The 19,301-nt window shown below is 37.0% G+C and overlaps 2 protein-coding genes across 4 annotated transcripts in view; both read right to left on the bottom strand.

Moving 5' to 3' along the window:
• LOC101389150 (olfactory receptor 8B3-like) overlaps positions 1-16,513 on the bottom strand; it is a 30,139-nt gene extending 13,626 nt beyond the window's left edge. For all 3 annotated transcript variants that reach the window (XR_015552750.1, XR_015552751.1, XM_087433857.1), the window contains exons 1-2: positions 16,295-16,513; positions 614-793 (exon numbers count right to left, since the gene is read on the bottom strand). Coding sequence is in view for 1 of the 3 variants with exons in the window: in XM_087433857.1 (XP_087289983.1) it covers positions 614-648 (35 nt within the window). In the remaining 2 variants the exon portion in view is untranslated. The remainder of the gene's footprint in view (positions 1-613; positions 794-16,294) is intronic.
• A 1,148-nt stretch (positions 16,514-17,661) lies between these two features.
• Positions 17,662-18,605, bottom strand: LOC101393161 (olfactory receptor 8B8-like). The gene is given in 2 exon segments (XM_014793687.2): positions 17,662-17,693; positions 17,696-18,605. Coding segments are annotated over 2 exon segments (942 nt in total).
• Positions 18,606-19,301: the final 696 nt, after the last annotated feature.

Below are 19,301 nucleotides of genomic sequence, written 5' to 3' on the forward strand. Positions count from 1 at the left end.
GAGACCAAACAGATATTCTGCTTTCTAAAAGGAAGTCTCTCACAGTCCATAGGGTTTCCAGATACTTTACTATAAGAATTCATGAAATCAGTAATTGATAACAAGTATTGAGGAGACCCTCGGTAGCCTAAGATTTATAATTAAGCATACACTCCAGTGTTGCTACACATTCTCCTCCTTTATTCCATTCTAGTTGGACAGAGAGTGAATAAAGGAAAGTCAACGTGATTTCTCTTGTTTTGAAGGAAGGCATAAGAGAAACAGAATTGAGTGCTGACTAATAGTTGTTAAGTTTGTGAAAATGTATCAAGCTCTATATTTATTTTGATATGTAAACTTTTATATATGTATAGTATATTTCAATAAAATTTTTTAAGGCAAAAAACAGATCTCTTCCTCCTCTGATGTTGCTATGTTCTGGGTGTGTCACTTGGAACTGCTATAGTTCTCCTGCTACTGGACTGAGAATGAAGTAAACACAGAGAGAGTATGTTGAGAGCAATGCAGGCAACAGAGTCAGAGCTCCATACTTTTGAGTTTCTTGTTATTCAATATAAATACTTTTCCTCATTTTTCAGCAACAGGGAGAGAAATAGAAACTTGATTAACTCACTCTCCTTCCATTAAGAGAACCCAGTGCTGACACATTTTGTGAGTTTCACTTCCACCGTCCTGAAAGAAGAACTGGCTTTGGCGATATGAAAGCTGAGCAGATGTAGTCACAGATTCTTCTCTCTTGTTGGCAAAAGAGTCAAAGCGTAGACCTCACAGTCTGAAAGTGCCAGGAGTAGCTCTGAAATGTAGACCAAACTTGTAGTTATAAATTTGCTAATACAGTGAGAAGGGAAACCACAGACTTGACACCTGAACCACCATGTCATAGAGCACACGGCATTTGCTTAAGGCTTATAATTCTTTTGGACCTGATTAGAAATCCAGGTGTAGGTCTCCCATAGGACATTCCCGTCATGATAAGCTCTGCAGGGAAGAAATCAGTACCTGTATTTACACCCTAATTTTGACAGTAGATGTTAATTTCTCATCAGGGACTATGCATTCCCTAGGGTATAGGAGAAAGAATCCTCTGCTGTCTCTTATAAAGATGCAAATAATTAATGTCATTGAAAATTTCACTAATTATCATTCTAGGTAACATATTAGTTTTATTAAGGATTTATGAACATTACAGTAAAATTTATTTATTATACTATTTTTAAATATTTTGAGTACCTTTAAAGAATCATTGTTTATGCATATTTTATAGACTTATAGCAGAAGGATACTTTTTAATTGGTTTCAGAGATCTTTGTTTTAATAAAAAGTTATTTGACATAATAACAATCCATTATTCAGTGAAAATTTGCTTTGTGTTGTTCTGACTCACTATATCTTTGTTTTTAACAGATTAAAATCAAATCTGTAAGAAAAATCACTGTTAATAGGCTGCCATTTCAAGAAAATATGAGTTTAGAATTCCTAGATGTGTATTAACTTCTCATTGTGCTTGTGATAAGGCACCTAAATTTTATTTTGAAATGAATATAGATTCACAAAGAGTTGCAAAAATAATACATAGAGTCCCTTGAACTCCACCCAGCTTCCTACCATGGTGACATCTTCAACAACTGTAGTATAATAGAAAACCAGGAAATGGACGTGGTACAATAATGTTAACTAGACTTCAGGACTACAGACATTATTCAGCTTTTAGTAGTTTTATATGAACTGAGTGTTTGCATTGCATGTGTCTGTGTGTGTGTGTGTGTTGATCTATGCAATTTTGATCACTTGTATAGATTCATGTAACCATTATCACGATTAGGATAAAAAACTATTCTACCACAATTTAGGACCTCCTTTATACCACCCCTTTATGGTTACACCCATCCACTTCCACCTTCATCTCTGTCTTCTGGCAACCACTAACCTGTTCGCCATCTCTATAGTTGAGACATCTGGAGGACAATAAATGAAATCATACAATATGTAACCTCTGAGATTGTTTTTTTTCACTAAGCATGATGCCCATAAGTTTCATCCTGGTTGATGCATATATCAATGGTCCATTCCTCTTATTGCTGAGTAGTGTTCCATTTTTTATAGTTGAAGTTTATTCAACCTTCTGTAGAAATGTAAATATTACTAGGTTCTTGTATTGATACAAAACTAAATCTATTTTTTTTTTTATGGAAAATGTTTCGAGGGCAGGGGCTAGAAAATCACATTCAAGACTGGTTCTTCTTGGAATTCTCTTTAAGCCAACACTCTCTCTTTGACTTTAAGTCAAAACTCTCACTCTTTCTTCTCCAAGAATAATGATTGAGGTACTCATATTTTGAGCAGGTCTTATAATTAGTCAAAAACAATGAGAACACAAGGCATGTATCACCATTCCTCTTTGTGAAAGTGCACAAAATCATCACTATTAGTCATTAAAAAATTATTCAGGAAAAGGCATTGGAATATAATAAAATTTCTATTATTTACAATTCCTTATTTGTCATTCAATCACAATATACGTGTTATAGTGTTTCAGAGTTGCAAACTCACATCCCAGTAGGAAATAAATTTACTAGCTAGAGTCTACCATTTATATATAGATATTTTTGTCTTCAGACCTACAATGTATAGTCCAATAGATAAATGTTAATATTACTGTCACGGGAGGAAGTTACAAATATACAAAAAGAGAAGTATAGAATGAACCCTGTGGTGCTAGATTGGAGTCAGAAAGAACATGTTTATACTAAATATACATTAAGATGCATATATACAGAAATAATTAAAGATAGAGAGAGAGAGAGATACACAAGGGTTTGAATACATACACATATTTCCTACCTCTCTCCACTGAGAGGGACTAAAAGCAGTGACACTCTAGTAGCAATGAACACATCCAGCACCCAGATCTTGGTTTCTGAATAACATTCTCTAATAACAGGCACCTAGAGCTCCTTGGAGAAGTGATTCATTTTGGGGCTGGACCAGGTAATCACAAAATTATCCTGAAGCATCTTGTAGTGTCAGAAAGTAAAAACTGATGGTTAAAAAACAAGATGGATTCTAGGTCAAAAAGTCCCAGGATCCAACCTGAGAGTTCTTAAGGACCAAAGCTGGATCTATTTGAGGAATAAAATAAACAATCATACTATTGGATTATAACCCAAAGAATAAAGTAAACATCCATGAGGCCATATTGTCAAAAGTATAGGGAAAAGACAGGACAAATATTCCTTGAGAAGAATTTCAAAAATACGTATCTACATAACTCCTCTCAAGGAGATAGAGCTTAATTCCTCTCCCCTGGATTTAGTGACTTGATTCCAAAGAATTCAGTATGGAAAAGGAAAAATAGTAAATTTACAATGGAGAACCAAACACCACGTTAACCAAGTGATCAGCGTTAACATTACCAGTGATAAGTCATGTTGATATCATGTAGACCTTGATATTATAGATACTTCACTATACATCATTCTTCCCAAAATCTGTAACCCAGTCTATAAATGAGAAAGCATCATACAAACCCAGATAAGGGCATTCTACAACATATCTCGCCAATACTCTTCAAAATTTTTATAGTCAGTAGGAAAAAAAAAGGACAAAGACTGTGAAATTGTCACAGATCAGAAGAGACTAAAGAGACATATCAATGAAATACACTGTGGTTTCCTAAATTTGGTCCAGAAATAGAAAAATGATATTAATGGAAAAACTGCTGGAATCCAAATAAAGTCAGTTTTTTACTAACAGTGTTGTTCCTAAAGTTCATTTCTTAGTGTTAGGAAATCCACCACGGATATGTAAGATGTTTAAACTGGGGGAATTTGGGGGAAGGGTATATACAGGAATCCTCTGCATTTTTTGCAACTTTTCTATAAATCTAAAATTATTTTAAAATTAAAATTTTATTTACAAAAAACACAAATTCCTCAACCCACAAAAGAATGTAATATTTGATTTTATGTAAATAACCTCTCTATAGATTTGGAAACATATGTTCTTCATTTCTATACATATGAAAGCAGATTTGCACACACATTTGTCTTTCAGAGAGATGGACAAAAGTCCCACTTCATACTCAGGGGGGAATCCTCATTGTGTTATCTTGGTGGGATGCAGTACCCAACTGCCCACTACCGAAGCCACAAAGAGAGAAGCTCTGCCCCTACATTCCTTGGCAAACAGAAGACGTGCACATTGACTTGACTCAGCCAATCTCATACTCCTACCTGAGATTTAAATCTGGACCAAAGGATGCAAACATAACGGGAGAGCTGAGAACCATTTTACAGAGCTGCATCTGTGTCCAGGGACTGTTTCAGTGGTAAGAATAGTGTGCAGACCCTGCAGCATTATGCTCAGACTGTTCCTATGAAATACATTCTGTTCTGGGCCCCTGGAGTTGCTTTAGTTCTGCCTATTCTCCAACTCTGGATTTATAATCTTACACCAAGTCTCTGAATCCCCAATATTCTTTCTAACTCCTTTTCTCTTTAACAGATCTACAGTCACTTTCTATTGCTTTCAACATAAACCCTCACAAAATATTTTTTCCCATATAGATAAACCAAAGCATTGACTAACTGACAACATACATAGGTGTAAAATTGGTTAAATTCTAAGTTAGAAATATGAATGAAAATTGCAAAAAAAAAAAAAGGGTTTAGAGTGTTTTAATTCAATTAATCATTAATCTATTCTCTTGATCTATGTCTTTGTTTGTTTATTGATCTTCCTCATATGAGTAAAATCATACAGTATTTATCTTTCTCTATCTGACTTCTTTTGCTTAACATAATACCCTAAGGACCAGAGGGGAAGGGCTAGAAGGAGAGCAAAAGGAGTAAAGGGGAGCATGTGTATGGTGATGGAAGAAAACTAGACTTTTGGTGGTAAACACAATGCAGTCTATATAGAATCTGAAATATAAGCATGTACATCTGCAGTTTACACAATGTTATAAACCAATGTGACCTCAATAAAATAATTTAAGAAAAATCAATTAATCATTGAAATTTGTTACAAGCTTCTTTGTACCTCACTTTCCAAAAGGGAAGAATCTCCCTTCGTTTCTGGCAAGCAATGATTGTTTTCCCATTAATAAGTCCTATTTCATGTAACATAAACTTGTTTGCTACAACTTTGGATTTTTGCCACTGGAAATTATTAGATAAAAATTGCAAGCAGTTATATTTCTTGAAAAATGTGTGTAAACCTAATGAAAAGGACATTGTTCAGTTCAACTTCCATCTTTGGCTAAGTGAGAAAATCAGCAAAAATTCTCTCCAAAAACAACTATAAACTTGAACAAAATTGGCAAAAACAGTGGATTCAGCACTGTGGAAATCAACCAAAGATACACAATAATCTGAGAAATGTTGATGCTTTAAAAAGTGATGAACTTTAGGTAAGAACAGTGGGAGTCTGTGGTATTTTTGCTGAGGGCTTATCCCACCAACATTCATCCTCCCAAGCTTGGTAGATGCAGAGGTTCTACAACAGGAGAGTAGGCCATGAGGTCTAGTAGCTGTGCTGCCACTGACGAAGGATGTTCACTCAGTTCTGAGCAGTAGGCAACAACCACAACATGTGGCATAGTTGTGGATATGTTATTCTCTCCTATCAGGAGAACAGAGAGGGTCAATGATTCTACTAGCCTGAGGTTGTGGTCACGCTTAGAGCAAGCACATTCTAGGCTGACTCTACAGGGATGCACAGCAGAGATCAGAGAGAATCCAAGTTACCCATGCATTCCTGGCAGATCCTGAGGCTGCAAGCGTTTACATAGGAGATTCAAAAGGGTACAGTGTAGAGTAAAAACTAGGGGTATATTTGAACATGGCTTGAGCTTTGAACTCACTCCCCTACTTTCCACAGATACCTCAGCAGATGTCAGAAGCATTACTAATTCAACACGTTTGATCTCGATTTCTGTCCAATCATTGGCTGACTACTTAAATATGCTGATGTGGGAGTGATCCCTCAAATTTCAGGTTTAAGGAATTGAGCAAGAACTTTTAAAAATCTCAGTGGACTGATATCTCACTCCAGCCAAGCTGGAATATGCTGTCCCTCCTTAATTTTTCTTCTTAAAACTAAAAAATCCTGGATATAACATAAGAAACAAACATAGGAAGACTCTAAAAGGTAAACAGAAGATAGACTGCCAAGTAATCTCAGGAGTTGAGGATTACAGGTGGTGAGTTCCCTGGGATTTATTTTTGCCTCCTATGTATCCCAGATGGTACACTGGGGAAGCCTGAAACCTCAAACTACCAAAGACACAACCCCCCACCCAGAAGCTTTTCTCTGACCAAAGGAATTAAAAAAGAATAGCATAGTAGAATAGAAAACATTTTCTTTATAATACCCACCCTAAAACAGCCAAAATTTAAAAGAAAACCTGTCCCTGCACCCATGTCAGCAAGGCTATGTAGAGAGCTAAATTTCTACCCTCTGCTTGATGGTAGCAAGAACTGCTCTGATTTTCTTGCAGGGGTGACATCAAGAAGGCCAAGTGGAGACTGAATTTCTGCCTGTTGTCTTGCAATAGGAAGTGGTAATCTGATACCCCCACCAGCCTGATGTATAGGTGGTTGAGCAACAATCTGAACTTCCTCCTCTACTCAGCAGCAATAGAGTTGAACAAAGTGATGCTAATTGACACTACACATTCCCTACTGGTGTAGTGTCTGTGGGCCCAAGTGGGGAACTGAGATTCCATCATGCTCAATAGCAATGAACTGGAAAAAGGCTGTGTAAGACAGTGCTAGTTGTTATACTTGTTCCCACTCCTTATTGTTGTAATAGGGACAACGTGGGTCCCAACAAATAGAGTCCATCAGGGAGCTAGACTTTTACCCCTCACCTAGCAGCAATGAAGTGCTGTCAGTCAGTGTTTCGTTTTGGCTGAGGAGGTGTCAAAGAGCTGAAGTGGTACATGTGACAGTAACGTGGTACAAGTCAGCACTCCAACTTAACTGGAGTGATGTTCAGGGCTCAGCAGGGATCTTAATATCCAGACCCAATTGGACCTGCACACTAACCTAAACAGGGTGATTGCTTGCTAAAAAAGAAAATCAAATGAGATTCATAGTCCCACAAACTAATTCACCAAGTGTATACAATTGTAAATCACTCATCATGTCAATAACAAGGACCACCACAACTTGAAAATGAAAATAGAAGCAATAGATGCCAACATGGAGATGACTCAGATGTTTGGATGATCTGACAAGAATTTTAAAGCAGCAAACATAATAATGTTCAACAAGCAATTACAAAACTCTTGAAAAATATGAGAAAATTAAATATTTTTGCAAAGAAGTAGAAAATATAAAAAAGAACCAAATGGGACGTTTGCTTCTGGGAAGTTGGAGAAGATAGACTTCCCCGTTTCCGCACACCAATTACAACTAAAAAATCTAGACATTATATATAAGACAAATATAAGAAGATTCTTAAAGGTAGAGAGGAGAAGGTAGACTGGCTAGGGTACTAAGGCCCCAAGTGAAAACACAAAGGTCAGTTCCCTAACTTTACTTTTTGCCTCATATACCCCAAACTTGGAGCTGGAGAATCTGGCAACAAAAATTGCCAGTAAGCACAAATATTAAAAAAATAAAAAAGTTTGCTCTCTAGGCAAAGGACTAGGATAAGGACAGCCTAGAAAAACAGAAACTTTTAGAAAATAAAAGCTCTACTTCAGCCAAATACTGCAGAAAATCTGGTTCCACCCACTTCCATGGAAGCAAATATTGAGTGGAATGCATGTACCTTACCCTCAAGGCTACAATAAATTTTATCACACACACACATGTGCACGCGCGCACGCACACACGCACACACACACACTGGAGAAGTGTCAGAGGAGGCCTAGTGGAAAGTCAGGACATTTACCATCATTCAACAGTAATGAGACCACCCCCAGCACAGTGTCAGTGGAGAACAAGTGGATACCCAGAAATCCCATTCCCAACCAGCAGTAATTAGGAGTTTCCTCTCTTGAATTTCAACAAAGAATGAGTGGGAAACATAAACTTCTAATTCAATCTACAGTAATAAGATAATTCTCTCCCTTCCTCTGCTTGATCAGTGTTAGAAAAAGCCAGGTAAAATGTAAGATTTAAATAAGATCCAGAGTCTCATAATATAATATATAAATGTTCAGGTTTCAATCAAAAAATATTCATCATACCAAGAACTGAGATGATTATACGCTTAATGAAAAAAGACAATTTATTGATGCCAATGAGATGTCAGAGATTTAAAACTATCCAAAAACCATTATAAACATGCTTCAATGAGCAATTATGAACATGCTTGAAACAAATGAAAAAATAGAAACTCTCAGCTAAGAAATAGAAAATCTCAGCAAAGAAATAGAAGACATAAGGAAGAGCCAAATGGAAATTTTAGAGCTAAAATTAGTAAGTTAGTGAATGGACTCAGCAGGAGAATAGATGGGGCAGGAAAGAATCAATGAACTGGAAGATAGAACAATAGAACTCACACAATCTGAACAATATACAAAAAAGAAACCGCAAAAAAATGGAAGAGTCTCTGGTACCAGTCATACTATAACAAAATATCTAATATTGGCGTCACCAGAGTCTTGGAGTGATAAGAAAAAAACATCAGGGCTGAAAAAGTGCTTAAGCAAATAAAAGCTGAAACTTCCCAAATTTGGCAAAAGACACAAATGTACAGATTCGAGAAGCTGAGTGAACCTCCAACAGGAAAACCCAGAAAAAATCCATGCCAAAGCACATGGCAGTCAAACTTATAAAAACTAAAGACAAAGAAAAAAATGCAGCAAAAGAGAAAGGTTACCTTAACTATAGGCGGAAAAACAATTTGAATAACCATGGATTTCTCATCAGAAATCATGGAAGTCCGAAGGAAATGGCATAACATTTCTGAAGTGCTGAAAGAAAAGAATCGTCAACCCAGAATCCTATATTCAGGGAAAATATTCTTTAGGAATGAAGGGGCAAATCACAATATTCCCGAATAAAGGATAAGTGACAGAATTTGTCATCATGATCCCTATACTCGAAGAGTAGCTAGAGAAAGTTCTCTAAACAGAAAACAAATGATAAAAGAAAAAAAAAATTAAAATACCAAGAAGGAAAAAAGCATATGAAAAGCAAAAATACAGGGAAATGCAATAGATTCTCATTCTTCTCTTGAATTTTCTAAGTTATGTTTGACAGTTGAAGCAAAAATTATAACACTGTCTCATGTGATTCCAAACAATACATAGGGGAAACATTTAAGACAATTATAAACAGGAGAGGGTAAAAAGATGTAAAGGAAGGTAGGTTTCTATACTTTACTTGAACTGCTAGATTGTGATAGGTTATGTAATTATAATATACTATCTAGAAAAGTATTGTAAAAAGCTATGCAAAGAAATAAACTTAGAGTTGGATATTTACCCAAAGAACTTGAAAACACCAATTTGTAAAGGTACATGCACCCCTGTGTTCATTGCAGCACTATTCACAATGGCCAAGACTTGGAAGCAACCTAAGTGCCCATCAAGGGATGAATGGATAAAGAAGATGTGGTATATATACGCAATGGAATACTACTCAGCCATAAGTAACGATGAAATCCAGGCATTTGTGACAACATGGATGAACATTGAGGGTAAAATGCAAAGTGAAATAAGTCAGAGGGAGAAGGTCAAATACCATATGATTTCCTTCATTAAGCAGTAGATAATAGCAACAATAAACAAACACATAGGGACAGAGATTGGATTGGTGGTTACCAGAGGGGAAGGGGGGAGGGGATAATTCAGTACATGTGTGTGGTGATGGGTTGTAATTAGTATTTTGGTGGTGAACGTGATGTAATCTATGCAGAAATAGAAGTACAATGATGTACACCTGAAATTTTTACAATGTTATAAACCAATGTTACTGCAATAAACAAAAAATTTAAAAAAATAAATAAATAAACTTAGAAACATTATAGAGAAATCAAAGTGGAATTCTAAAAGAATTTCAAGTAACCAACAGAAAGGCAGGAAAAAAGAGAACAGAAATGAAAAGCAGAGAACAAAAGAAACAAAATATAAAATGGCAAGTGTAATCTCAAATATGTCAATAACTACATTTTATATAAATGATCTAAATACACGAATTAAAAGACAGAGGTTGGAATCATGAATTAAGAAAACATAACCCAATTAATGCTGTCTACAACATACCAACTTCAAATATACTGACATAGGGAAGTTGAAAATAAAATACTGGAAATAACTTTTCCTGAAAATATTAATCAGATGAAAGTAGGGGTGGCTATATTTACATCAGATAAAATAAATTTCAGAGAAAAGAAAATTATCAGAGATAAAGACATACATGATACATAATGATAAAAGAGTCAATCTGCCAGGAACACATAGCAATCATAAATGTGCATGCACAAAGAACAGAGCTGAAAAATGTGTGAAATAAAAACTGATAGAACTAGGGGCCAGCCCAGTGGCATAGCAGTTCTGTGCACGCGCTCTGCTTCGGTGTCCTGGAGTTCACGGGTTTGGATCCTGGGCGCGCACCAACCCACCGCTTGTCAAGCCATGCTGTGGTGGCATCCCATAAAAAGTAGAGGAAGATGGGCACAGATGTTAGCCCACGGCCAATCTTCCTCAGCAAAAAGAGGAGGATTGGCATCGGATGTTAGCTCAAGGCTAATCTTCCTCACACACACACACACACACACACACACCCCAAAACTGATAGAACTGAAAAGATAAATAGACGAATATACAATTATGGTTGGAGACTTCAACACTTTTCTCTCAACAATTGATAGAATAATTATACAGAAAAATCAGTAAGGACGTAGAAGTCAACAAAACAATCAACCAATAGGATCTAAATGACATTTATACAATATTTACTCAATGACAAAGAATACATATTCTTTTCAGGCATCTGTGGAAGATATACTAACATTTTTCATATCCTGGGTCGTAAAACAAATGTCAACAAATTTAAAAGAAGTGAAATTATACAGAATGTGTTCTAGGACCACAATGAAATGAAACAAGAAATCAGTGATAGAAAGATAACAGTAAAATCCCCAAAGACATGGAACCTAAACAACACACTTCTAAAGAGTCCGTGGAAAAATACATTGAAGACTTCTGGTTTCAGATTAGACACATAAAGAGGTTAGAAGATGGCACACCCATCATTACAACAAGAAAAATCTAGACGAACTGGAAATCATATACTTTTCTTGGACCCATCAGAGAACTGATGTTGAATAGAAAATTGTCACTGTGAGATATGACGACAGGCCCATTCAGAGAGACACAGCCAAGACCACCTTACTAGAGCAGCCATTGAAGCAATAAACCTGTAGAAATGCTTAAATGTTGCTTTTGATGAATTTCTGGAGACTCTAGAAACCCCAGCATGTTCTCATAGTGAAGATCTAAGAAAGAGCCATCAGTGCTCTGACAGGAGAGGGAAAAAACGATAACTGTGAAATGTACCCAGAGGCTTCTCCATAACACAGTCCTATGCTCCAAGAAAAAAAGGCTTTGCCAGAGCATTTTCCAGGTTGGGAAGAGGACATACCTTCTACTCCAGACCGCTCTGGTGTTCCTATCCTCATCAAAGGAAAAATAAATAGTCATTAGGGGTCAGAGCATCAAGGAAATAGGTTGAAAATGCAGCCAGGGAAGAGAGTAGAGGACCAAGGAAATAAAAAGGCTATAACACTGGAGAAACATATGTGCAAGTCACAAGCCCACTAAAACACTGAGATTAGTCAGGTGATTATAAAATACTCCCACGACTACACATGGCACTACCATGCCAAAAGAAGTCCAGTGTAATCAGTGGGTTACAGCTGAAAGATTTGCAAGATGAAGACACTCTCTGAGGAGGAGTACTTATGGAAGGCCGGAGTCAAATATGGGAAAACAAACTTGAAATTTGAAGACCCTGGCAGCTACAGATATGACAAAATTAAACATAGCCAAAATCCTAGCCAGAATACCAAAAATTCTTACATTCATAGCCATTTACCAAAGTTGTTAGTACCTGACACAGCATATCTGACTTTCAACAAAAAATTATAAGGCATGACAAAAGTCCAGACAGAAAAACACAGTCTGAAGAGATAATGCAAGCCACAGAAGTATACTCAGTTAAGAATCAGATGTAGAAATTATCGAATATAAATTTAAAATAACTATAAGGAGTATGTTAAGGGCTCTAAGGGAAAAATAGACAACATGCAAGAATAGATGCGTAATACAAACAGAGAGATTGAAACTCTAAGAAAAATTCTCAAAATAAAATGCTGAAATAAGAGGCACAGTAACATAAAGGAAGCATTCCTTTTATGTGATCATCAGAACTTAATGCAGTTTATAAAAGAGTCAGTGAGCTTGAAGATAAGTCAATAGAAACTTCTCAAACTCAAATCCAAAAAGAAAAAGGAGTGAAAAAATAGAACAGAACATCCAATAACTTTGGAACAATTTCAAAAGTGAAAAATATGCATAATTGGATTATCAGAAGGATAAGAGAGAGTGGAGAAGAAGAAATATTTGAAATAATAATGGTTAAGGATTTTCTAAAATGAATAAGAGACATGAAACTACAAATCTGAGAATCTCAGAGAACCCCAAGCAAGATAAATACCAAACTCACACACACACACACACACACACACACACACACACACAAGTAAACTTATATTCCAACAGCAGATAATTAAATACAAAGAGACAATCTTGAAAGAAGCCAAAGGAAGAAAGGGTTTTACCTATAGGGAACAGGGATAATAATTACAGTACAACTCTCATCAGAAACATTCAATCAAGAAAAGAGTGGAGAGAAATGTTTAAAGCGTTGAAATAAAAAAAATCAACAACCTAGAATTCTGTATCCAATAAAATTGTCCTTCAAAAGTAAAGGTGGAATAATTACTTTCTCAGAGAAACAAAATCTGAGAAAATTTGTTGCCAGCAGTCCTGTCTCGCAAGAGATATTAAAAGAAGTACTTCAGGGCTGGCCCAGTGGGGTAGTGGTTAAGCTCATGTACTCCACTTTGGTGGCCTGGGGTTTGCAGGTTTGGATCCCAGGCATGGACCTATGCACGAGTCATCAAGAGATGCTGTGGCGGCATCTCATATACAAAATAGAAGAAAAAGGGCACAGATGTTAGCTCCAGGCCAATCTTCCTCAGCAAAAAGAGGAGGATTGGCAATGGATGTTAGCTCATGGCCTACCTTCCTCACCAAAAAAAAAAAAGTTCTTCAGGAAAAGGAAAATAATATAGGTCAGAAGCTTGAATTGACATAAAGAAAAAAAGAGCATCAAAGAAGGAATAAATAGAGGTAAAATAAAATGTTTTATTTTTCTTATTGTTAATTAATCTAAAAGATAACTGTGTATTTAAAATAATAATTGTAACATTATATTGGTGATTATAACACAGATCAGTGAAATGAATAACAACAATGTTATAATGGACAGGAGGGATGAAGTAAAAATATTCTAAGGTACCCACACTACACATGAAGTGGTATAGTGTTATTTGAAGGTGTCCTTAGATTAATTTAAAATGTGTACTTTAAACTATAGGGTAACCAATATAAATATTTTAAAATCAGTATAATTGATATACTAAGAGAGAAGGTAAAAAGGAATAATATAAAATGCTCAATTAAATATGGAGAATAAGAAAAAGGAGGAAAAGATTAAAAAGTATCAAAGAACAGGTGGAAAAGTAGAAAGCAGTTATAAATATGATACATAATTAATCTAAGTATATTAATAATCACTTTAATGTGAATGGTCTAGATACTTCAATAAAATGACAGAGATTTTCAGAGTGGATAACAAAACAAGCCAAATCTGTATGCTGCTATAAGAAACTCATTTTAAGTATAAAGACTTAGGTTAAAAAAAAAGATGGAGAAATATATACTATGTTATAACAGTCAAAAGAAAGCTGAAGTAGTTATTTTAATTTCAGAAAGCAGACATAAGAACAAGGAAGTTTATCAGAGACATTTAATCTTTAATTTAATTAAAGAAAGACATTACTGTGTTGATGCAAATAATCCATAAATGATCTATAAATCAAAATTGAGATGAGTTTATTATGAACCAACCCTGAGGACCATATAGCCCAGGAGAGTCCTTTCACAAAGGAAGGGAGCACCCCAAAGAAGTGGGGGTGTACAGAGTAGTTATATACTGTCAAAGAGAATTTATCACATATGATTGGAATGTCCCTCTTACAATAGTCACGAGATTGCTTTTCTGGCACAGCAATTAAGTGAACACAGCAGGTCAGTGGTTGCAAGGTGGGTGGTCACAAGTTGAGCACAGCAGGTTAGCAATCAATCCTTAGTTTAGGGAGAAATGCTTACCCTTAAGGAAATGCCAATGTGGGGGAAGTTACATCCTTATCTTTAAGGGCATTGTTCTTGTCTTTGGGAAATAGTAAATACTTAAAGCAGATAAACAATGCAGCTCGATGGCCACATCAGGCCCTTTAGGAAAAACAGGTTCGGGCCAAATTAGTTTTACACAAATGGCTTCCTCATATATTCCAATATATCCTATTGCTTGTCATTTATTTACCAACAGAATGATAAAGATTGAACAGGTAGAAAAATCAGTAAGGAAACATGTTACCTGGACAGCAAATCAACTTAATCTCATTTAAATTTATAGAATTGGGAGATGGAATAGCATCCAACAACAGTTTTAAACACATTTTTCTCAAGCTCACATGGAACAAGGATAAGTTTTGTCAGGAGAGAGGGAGAATCTTCCTCTGCCCTTTTCCTTAAGGTTCTTATGGCTGGCCAAATAATTAACAAGACAGGTTAGCGGGAGAAAATAATACCAAGTTTAATAACATGTATACATGGGAGGGACACTGCGTTTCTCAACACAATAGAAGAAATTCTCAGCTTAAATACCATGTTCAGCTAAAGACAAAGGAGGATGTTGGGGATGGGGGAGTCAGTTACAGGAGATTACCAGTAAAGCACAGTAAACAAGAGTAAGGTTATTATGCAGATTTAAGGCCTCACCTTCCACATTGATAAGTTTCTAGAAATGAGGTCATCCCCCCTCTTCCCAATACAGAGAGGGAGATACCTTTACAAATGGAGATTTCCCTTATAAATGTAAATGTCTGTCTGGCAACTCCTTGCAGGGCCATCCAGAGCATGTGGCCAGAGACAGAACTTCTGATAAGATGGGCTTGTTGGTGCCTTTCCTACTGTAACATCTATTTTACATTATATGACAGCCATCAGATAGAAGATCTGTTCCCGGAAGGAGTTACTATGTCAAATTCTTTAGGCAGTTAGTGGGGGAGGTCAAATGTCCGTCAGAGAAAACAATCAAGGTAAAGAGATATATTTCAGGGTGGCCAAATCTTGATCTCCCACAGTTTCTATCCCTCCTCACCCAGACTGCTGATGAAACCAGCATAGTTTAGATGCCTGGGACCAGCTAAGAACAAAGGAAAGGGGCAGGTGGCTTGCTGCAGCCAGCAGAGCTCTGGCTTCTGCCCTGGAAGGGAGGGAGGGGAGTGGAGCATGCCTCCAAGGTACCGGCTTTCCAAGACTGGTCCTATAACCTGGATTCCAGTAAAATTTGCTCAGAAAGCCCTAACTCTGCACAAACATAAAAATATTTACTTCCTGACATCTTGATGAGCGTTATTTTTGATAGGGTCTAGAAATTCAAAGTGAATTAAGGAGAAGATTCAAATAAAAAGTGATTAGTCTTTCAGTAAAAGGAAGTTGAATAGGTATGTCTTTTGAGCATCAAATTTGATATTACTATAATTGACATTAACTGAGATGGTTATACCATGAATTCAACTCTTTTTAAAAATATTTCTCGGGGCCAACCCGATGGCGTAGTGGTTAACTTCAGCATGCTCTGCTTCCGTGGCCCAGGTTCACGGGTTTGGATCCCAGGTGCAGATCTATACCACTCATTAAGCCACGCTGTGGAGGCAACCCACATACAAAATAGAGGAAAGATTGGCACAGATGTTAGCTCAGGGCCAATCTTCCTCAAGCAAAAAGAGAAAGATTAGCAACAGATGTTAGCTCACAGCCAATCTCCCTCACAAAAAAAAAAATCAGAGTATTTAGTAAATACTTCATGTATTAGAAAATTTCATGTGTTTAGTAAAAATAAATATTTCATGTATTAGTTGGCTAGGTACACCACAACAAAATACCACAGACTAGGTGGCGTATAGAACAGAAATTGCTCACGGTTCTGAAAGCTTGATGTCCACGAGTCAGCAGGCTTGGTTTCTTCTAAGGCAATACTCCTAGGCTTGCAGATGGCCACCTTGTCCCTGGGTCTTCACATGGTCTTTTCTCTGTGTGCGCACACTCATGGCCCTGATGTCTCCCTGTGTGTCCAATTTTCCTCTTCTCAGCTGAAATGTCACCTCCTCAGAAAAGCCCTTCCTGACCACCCAATCTAAAGTGACCACACAGTTACTCTCTGTATCTTCACTTTAGTTTAAGACATCTGCATAGCATTTTTCTGATCTATTGATATGCGCCTGTCTGTTTGCTCATCTGTCTCCTCCCCCTGCCCACTTGCACCCCAGCTCCACCTAACTGTAGATAGTTCACCCTATGAAAGCACAGACATTGTCTGTCTTGTCAGCACTTTATCATTAATGTTTAAACACAGAGCCTGGTACAGGATAGGTATTCAGTTTCTATTTATTGATTAAATAAACAACATCATTTGTATCCCATAACCTCTGAAACAAAGGGAGGATGAAAATAATAAAGGGAAAATGCTGACCGCTATTGTCTTAGAGCTTTTAATGTCTATTTGCGGAAAGGACAAAAAATTCTTTGCTAATAATTGGTAAACATTTCTAGTAAAATTCTTTCCAATGAAGACATAGCATGTACTATTACCCATATTACCTGCCCTGAAGTCCCAAGAAGTAAAACCCAGTGCAGCTTTCCTTTTTTTTCCTGACTGCTGTAAATGCCTATCTTAGTTTCCTGTCCTTAGGAACAGGGATCAGAAGAAAATCTCCTTTTACCACGTTCCCGTGAGACTAAAGTGAGAAGAGACCAAGAGACTGGGGAGAGAAGAGCATCTCCCTATATTTCTCCCCTTTTAGGAAACAAAGGAATTTCCCAAAAAAAAGCCCCTACAGCACTCAAAAAGACAACCCTCAGCTCCTCAAATTCAATAGTTTTTCAATAGAGATTTATTAAATAATTGAGTAAATGACTGAATCTAAAGTCCACCAAAGTCTGTATCTCCATGACAAAGCTTCACAGGAATTCTAGACATTTCGCAGTCAAAATTCCCACAAACTTACCATTTCTGAATTTATTTGTCCATCAACCTTTTCTACATAATACCCTATAACTTCTGAAAATAAGCTGGAGAATGACAAGCAAACTACTTTCCCTTTCTTTGAAAGAATGAAGGACTGATCCTCTTCTTTCTTATATTGTCTTTGTGAGGTGATTTATATAATTAATTTAATTTACCCTATTATTAAAATCATTTGCATTTCTATTTTGAATTCGTGCTATTCTCTGCATAGCTTTATATATTGTGTACAGGATTTTGCATCTATAACTAACACAGATTCCATTTAGGAGAATATTTTTTTCTTCAAAGTCTTAGTGCAATTTGGACATCTTTGTTCCTTAAACTGTAGATGAAAGGATTCATCATTCGCCCTATAATGGTATAAAAGACTGTGAATACTTTATCTTGATCCAGAGACCCAGCAGGAGAAGGCTTAAGATACATGAATGCTGATGATCCAAAGAAAAGAGAAACAACAATTATGTGGGAGCTGCAGGTACTGAGGGCTTTGGACCTGCTCTCTGTAGAACGGATGCAGAGGATGTCGGAGAGGATCAAGGTGTAAGAAATGGCGATAGTGAGAATGGGCACTACTACATTGATGCCCACCACAATGAAAACCACTAGCTCATTGCTGTAGGTGCTTGTGCAGGAGAGCTGGAGGAGAGGAGATATGTCACACATGTAATAATTGATGATATTACCATCACAGAAGATGAGTTTCAGCATGCATACAGTGTGGGCCATGGCACCCACAAACCCCATTTCATATGCACCCACCAGCAGTATGAGGCAGTCCTGTTGGGACATGGTGACCTTGTAAAGCAGGGGCATACAGATAGCCACATATCGGTCATAGGCCATTGATGTCAAAATACAGCACTCATCAATAACAAAGAAGGAGAAGAAACAGAGCTGAGCCATGCACTCTGCGTAAGAGATGGTGTTCTGTTTTACAAAACTCATCAGCATTTTAGGGGTTATGACAGAGGAGTAGCAGACATCAATGAAGAAAAGGTTAAAGAGAAAGTAGTACATGGGAGTGTGCAGGTGAGAGTTCAGACCAATCAGAATAAGCAAGCCAATGTTCCCCACCACAGTGACCAGATAGATTCCTAAGAAAACGAAAAAGAGAGGCAGCTGGAGTTCTGGCTGCTGTGTTAAACCCAGCAGGATAAACTCAGTCACTGATGAGTCGTTTCCTGAGGCCATTCTTCCCTGGGACATATCAGTGGAACAGGACAAAAAGATAACATTAAAATGAGTAGCCAGTTCTCTTCACCCAATCCCACTATAATGAGACTGAGACCCAGAATCGGAGAATGAACTGAAGCCCATCCTTCAGTGTACCTTTGTTGTCTCCATTTTATGAAGGTTGAGAGAATGTTTAAAGATGTATATCAAAAAGACATACAGGGCAATTTCTGTAGGGGTAAGATTCAGGAACCCTGTAATCAGTCTTGACTCTACTGCATTTCTGCTGAACTTCTGCTTTGACCATCTACCAGGCCGACCTCAGGGACAATGGTCATCTCAGCAGACAATATGTGTCATTCCGAGGAGTCCTTGGCTCCTATAGAAGAGATTTGGAAGAATAACAAGACAGATACAATTCAACACTCACCCTTCTGCATCGGAACTTCAATCCTGCTGGATTAACTGAGCTCAGAGAAAGAATGTAATTTCGCCCCTATTTGAATGTCACACAAGGATGTCCACAGGCTCTCACAGAGGTCCTAATGTTTCTCCCTGCTGGACTGAAGCATAAACTCAGACTAAAAGTCGGATTTGGATCACCATAGGAAGCTTTCAAATGCCAAAATCAAGATCAGCTTACCTGGTTAATTCTTCTCCATTATTTGCATAGAGAGGCATGTGGCTCTGATGAATTTTAGGTGTGAACAACCCAAAACAGTGTTATTT

Source organism: Ceratotherium simum, chromosome 7 (genome assembly GCF_057802395.1).
Source record: "Ceratotherium simum simum isolate JZ-2026a chromosome 7, ASM5780239v1, whole genome shotgun sequence".
NCBI classification, from domain to species: domain Eukaryota; kingdom Metazoa; phylum Chordata; class Mammalia; order Perissodactyla; family Rhinocerotidae; genus Ceratotherium; species Ceratotherium simum.